Here is a 5,621-nt window from a genome sequence, read left to right on the forward strand (position 1 = left end):
GGAGCGGCGCGTCTGGCAGGAGGAGAAGGACAAGGTCATCCGCTACCAGAAGCAGCTGCAGCAGAACTACATCCAGATGTACCGGCGCAACCGCGAGCTGGAGCGCGTCATGCGCCAGCTCAGCCTGGAGCTGGAGACCCGCGACCTGGAGGAGTTCGAGATGCGCAGCGGCAGCAGCGTCGGCGGCACCGCGGGCGAGATCCACTTCGAGGAGATCACTGCCACAGAGATCTGAAGACCCCCCCCCCCTCCCCCCCTACACGCACACACTTACCATCCCCCACAACCCCCTTCTGACAGATCTCCTGAAATCCTTCCGGTCCCACTGAAGACAAACCGTCATATCGCACACAGCCGAGCTCCAACCCCCTCACCCCTCAAGCTGTTTCTCCAAGCTGCACCCTGAGAGTCAGGATGAAGGACACAGATTTGCAGAGTCATCGTTCCTTGCAGGAATGACATCACTGTTTCTATTCCTGTCCAGTATGTCACATGGTAGCCAAGGAGCATGTTCTGAATTACATGGGGGGTGGGCTGGGGTGATGTGGGGTGCTCAAGTCTGGGACCTTGCTTGCATGCTCCACGTAGCCCCACCCTGTGCTGAGGGACCAGGGGAGACCTTGAGCCATCAGAGGCCTCTCTGGATCTCTCCACATCTCTGTCACTGGACCTTTTCGGTGGTGCCACAGTCATCCAACAAATATCTAATATCTTTCAATACAGTCATGTTGAAGGATCAAACCAGCCTCTACACTTTGTCAACACTCAGCAGTTAGAATGTAGAACCTCACTTAGTTCTGCACCGGTGCTGAAAAAGCCTAATGATGGCATTCACTCTACATGATATCATTACGCTTCAAGGAACACTTATCTAGAACTCTTTTTGCAAGTCAGAGACTCAGAAGCACCTTTGCCACTCTTTGTATTTCGTCTCTGTGTCCACTCAGGCTGACCAGGCGCTGTGTAGGAAGATGTTGCTTGTGCACTCTTGTGATGGTACCTAGCAGTTCCAGCAGGTCTCAACAGCTTCCTCTGATCGCTGCACAGTTACTCTCTCCAATCAGTGGATGCTAGCAGAGACACAATAAGGCGCTAAAGGGATGTGGGGTGGGGGAGTTCAGCTGGATGCTAACTGACTAGCCGTGCAATCTCATTTACGAAACCACACCACCTACCCCCCCTTCCCCCACACACACACATACACACATGCACTCTCTCTTATCTCTCACTCTTGTTCACCAGCGTAAACACTGACATCACAGAAGATGAGTGGTTTTTCAACCAAATCGACTGTTTGCAAAGACTGTTGTTTTTTTGTTTTCTTTTTCTCCTCTAAAAAGGCACAAAGACTGTTGGGATTGTTTCATATGCTGTCTTTGACATCTCAGATGTGTGGTTTGAAGCACAGGACAGGAGGTGTTTATACAAAAGGTGACTAATGTCACAGGCTTTTGTAGTCGTGGAGATCGCGACTGCAGCGACTTCCTGTCACCTGTATCTGCTCTCCACACAGAGCATGAGATGAACACGCCCACTCCCCTCCCCTCTCCTCTGTCCCTTAGTCACAATAATACTAATCACTTTATCTAGAAATTTTATTTTTCTATGTAGATCCTTTCAAAAGAGAAGAAACTATCCCAAATTATATTTTGCTTGTCCTTATTCTATATAATGTGTCTCCAAAACCTCGGTATCCAGATAACACTGTCTGTGATGCATGTGTGCATGATCCAGTATCCTAGAGTATAGTGAGAGGGGGCCTGGTCATTATAGGGGCAGGGGGCCAGACTGGACCGGGCAGTAGTTCTGCCCCGAGGCTCAGAGGGCAGAAGTGGAACACTTGAGTTGCAGAAAGTAAAAGCCCCGCTATGTATTGGTTCTACCTGTGTGCACTACAGGTGGCACATAGGGGATTTCACTAGTTAGCTGATCTACATTGGAGGAGGAGTTAGAATTAGAATTAGAATTAGGATCCACTGGTTTAGTGAATGCTTGGAGCAAATATGTTGTAGGAGTTTTACTTTCCGAAGCCAGTTTTTCCACTTCTAGAGAGTATCCGTAACTGGGCCTGATTGTCTTGCTCTGACCCAGGAGTCAGCTGCACTCTGATTCCAGAGAAGGAAACCCTGGTAACCCTGGTAAACCCTTGTATTGTCATGGTAACACCTCCCCATCAGTTATTCTACGTCTGTGACCTGGATATGCATACAGAGTTGGCATGCAGCGTGTGATAACACTGGTCTGGTAGTTCAAGGTGATCGCAAAAAAAAAGCAGAAGGGATATATCTATATATATTATATAAACTGCTTTTCTGTGTTTTTACAAAACAAACAATAATAATGAAATAATGATAAAACAAATTATTATTATATACATATATATGATATCTATTTTTTTATATAGCACCTGGAAACTATTTTGTGGTAACACAAGTGAGTAGGTGTGGCAGGCCTACAGTGCGTTCTACCCTCTATTCATTCTCTCTTTAGCATGGAGGCTCAGTTTCAGAGGTTCTAGGGGAAAGGTCTCTAGATGCTCAAGCAACTATCTTTATGCTTCCTTTCTGTGGCATGTTTGCACACGTTTTGTTATTGACCGAGTTTTTAGACGTAATACATTTACATTTTTTATCGACTGAGTTACTGTTAGTAACATCTGTATAAATGGAATGATATAACTACCCTGGAGTGTTTTTTTTCTATTTGGATTTTGGCTTGTGCTTCTTCTGCTTAGGTCAAACTAAATAAGGCCAAATGCTATTAATCGTAAATCAAAAAACAGTTGGATACTAAGCCTATATTTTGTCGAGCTGACAAAGCTCTTTCTAAATCTCAAAAAATTACATCCCTCTCCAAGATTTGTCACAGATGGTTTGTCAAAAATAATGGGACCTTTTGAACATTCAGACTGTCGTGTGTGTGTGCCAACAGGCTCAGTGGCCCCTGCAAGCCTACTGCAACTGATCCTCCACTATGTCACCATTTTGTGTTCAGTCATATCACCATTAGCAGTTGTGTTTTTTAAACATATAAACCACACGCACCAGGCTAGCTGTGTTGTGACAGGTGCATTACGCGCACAGCAGGGTAAATGTCCGTCACTGTTTGTGTGGGCTCCCCGTGGATGGCTGGTTGCGTGTTAGCTCATTCAGTTGCTCAGTCCTGTGTCCTTGTTAGTCACGTAACAGTGGACCTGCGACTCAGCAGGTTAGCGCTAATGCTTTAGCAGAGAAAGCTAGGAGCAGCACTCAAAGTGTTGTTGCTCTGGGAAGATGGCGTCCAACGCTATCAATGACATTCATGAGCCACTATGCTGGAAAGGGGGGGTTGGGTTGTCCTTACCTGCACTATATTCTTTTTAATGTTGGTCAGACTGTTAACTCTTGAGTTGCTCCCAGTAAAAACATCAACAGTGCTGTTTTTATCACAGGAGTATCGCCATCAGGGGATCATTTTTTCTCACACAGCGCAATGCACTCTGTCCCAGTCACCATCACTTCAATCATATCCATTATCACACATCTTAAATATGTACATACCCCTAACATTGAATTGTAGAAAGTGATATATTTTAGTCTTTTTGCGCAAAGTATCTATCTGGAAAAAAGTGTAGCCGCTGTGAATAGACCAAAGCCAAAATAACCCACGTTGTTCTTTTCTTTTGTCTTCTGTTTGTGTATATCCTTGTGTTTGCATCAGTGTTCTTGTTTCTATCCTAATCCATTGTTTCTAGGTATTCATGTATATTTTCATGTTGTACATTTCTTGTAAAAAAAAAAAAATACTGTGTTTTTAAATAAAGGCCTTGGAAACTATTCTGGGGAATTGTGGGCTTTTCTTTACCAAGAAGATTGCAAGAGTTTAGTCATTATGGCAATGCACTGAACAAATTAAGAGTTATTGCGTTCTGACAACTAGTCAAAAGCAAAACATCTCACCAAAGAAAACTCACCTCAACATCTTATTAGGCAAGTACCTTGGACTTTTATTATGGAATATCAACACACTTGTTGTATTTAAACATATTGAAAACCCTCTTTGTCTCCACTGATGTATGGTACAGTACACCCTCCTCTCCACCAGACCTTCTCTCTTAGTAAAACCAATGCCTGTAAGGTATCTGAAGCACTAGAGACTGCGCTATCTGTTGTGAAAGTGAACATAAAAATCACACAACTGGTCTATAAAGAACAGACATTGCAAAGGCAGACAGAGAGGTGTGTGCAGTACAGGGCAAACTGACCTCAGACAGGAGTGGACTGAGTTGGACCGAAGTGATGCCCTGGTGTGTATTTGTGTATTTGTACGTGTGTGTACATGTGTCTTTCATGCCATGTGCGTTCCTCTGTGCTGCTTCAGTATGGTAGGGGTGTGTGCACTACTGTCTGACTGTGGTAGTGGTGTGGTACATTAATCGTCTTTGGCAGTGTGTGTGTGTGTGTGTGTGTACAGTGTGTGTGTGTGGGGGGCCTGTATTTGTGCTTATCTGGTAGAGTGTCCTCATGTGGCCCCTGAGTACCACAGTATTTATTATTAAGGTTTATTTCAATGGGTTATTTCCCGAAAGGTCCGCAGAATGTCTCCCAAGTGTTGTGCAATCAAGCCCTAAAATGCTCCGGCTAGCCCACATAACACCCGCTCCTCTGCCAAAGCCACAGGAGAGGGGGGCAAAAGCTGCAATTTGCCCTAATCCTCTGGACATTTACTAAACCAAACTACCAATTTTGACATAATACAGAACCTTAATCTTAGCGTAAATCTCATAGCGTATCTCAGAGTAATCTCCCTCTGGTCAGACCGAGAAGTGAACTGACATGCCGCGTGTGTGTGTGTGTGTGTGTGTGTGTGTGTGTGTGTGTGTGTGTGTGTGTGTGTGTGTGTGTGTGAGTGTGCACACTGGCTCCAGAGAGCCGGAGCATCTTACTCCACTCCCTCAGCACACAGCCAAAGTGGCATTCAGTGTTGGAGACTGATGTTGAGACTAGAAAATCGGGCTTTTGGTGCAAATATGCACAACTTCCTAAAGTGGACAAGTTCTGAAAGCAGAAAAGCACATTTAGAAGTTCTTATCTTACTATATACCTCACAGGAGTATGGTTTTATTTTGTATTGTTTTTTTTCTTTGAAATACTTAAATGTATTTAATACATTTGATATTCCAATGTTTCTGTTTCAATGAAAATAAAGATAGATATATGAATGAGTCTTTGGGATCTAGTTGAGATAGTTCTAGTGCTATGCAGTAAGCAGCACCTTAGACAGACATTGCCATCATAACTCCCATTTGTAATTCTGATACAGGTATAGGTTGCACAGTAGATTTATTTAAGGAGCCTTGTGAGATTATAGAAACTCAAATGGTGAAGTCGAGGTGTCCACTAGTCGAGGTGTCCACTAGTGGCTGCTTCCCTTCTTGGTGCTCTAATGGCCCGTGTAGACCATGCCGTCTGTTTTCCTGGGGACAGTTTTCATAGGTAAAGGCAGCCTGGCTCTCCTAGGGTCATTGACACCAAAGTCCTTGACACCTTCTGAGAGGGACTTCCTTTCTCCCCCCCATGTCTACCCAGACCCTGCACCTCTGAGTGGGCGATGAGCGGTTGCCGGGGGCTGAGCTGAGCTGG

General features: G+C 44.7%; 1 protein-coding gene across 1 annotated transcript in view; it reads left to right on the plus strand.

Moving 5' to 3' along the window:
- lzts2a (leucine zipper, putative tumor suppressor 2a) overlaps positions 1–251 on the plus strand; it is a 5,801-nt gene extending 5,550 nt beyond the window's left edge. Inside the window, exon 4 of the mRNA XM_076285713.1 lies at positions 1–251. This exon is cut by the window's left edge and continues 734 nt beyond it. Coding sequence (XP_076141828.1) covers positions 1–235 — 235 coding nt within the window. The 3' untranslated portion in view covers positions 236–251.
- The last annotated feature ends 5,370 nt before the right edge of the window (positions 252–5,621 follow it).

The sequence above is a fragment of the Alosa pseudoharengus genome, unplaced genomic scaffold, assembly GCF_046254945.1.
Source record: "Alosa pseudoharengus isolate Yale_2024_CS ecotype anadromous, Long Island Sound unplaced genomic scaffold, YU_APseudo_1.1 YU_APseudo_1.1_scf_15, whole genome shotgun sequence".
Lineage (NCBI taxonomy): Eukaryota > Metazoa > Chordata > Actinopteri > Clupeiformes > Clupeidae > Alosa > Alosa pseudoharengus.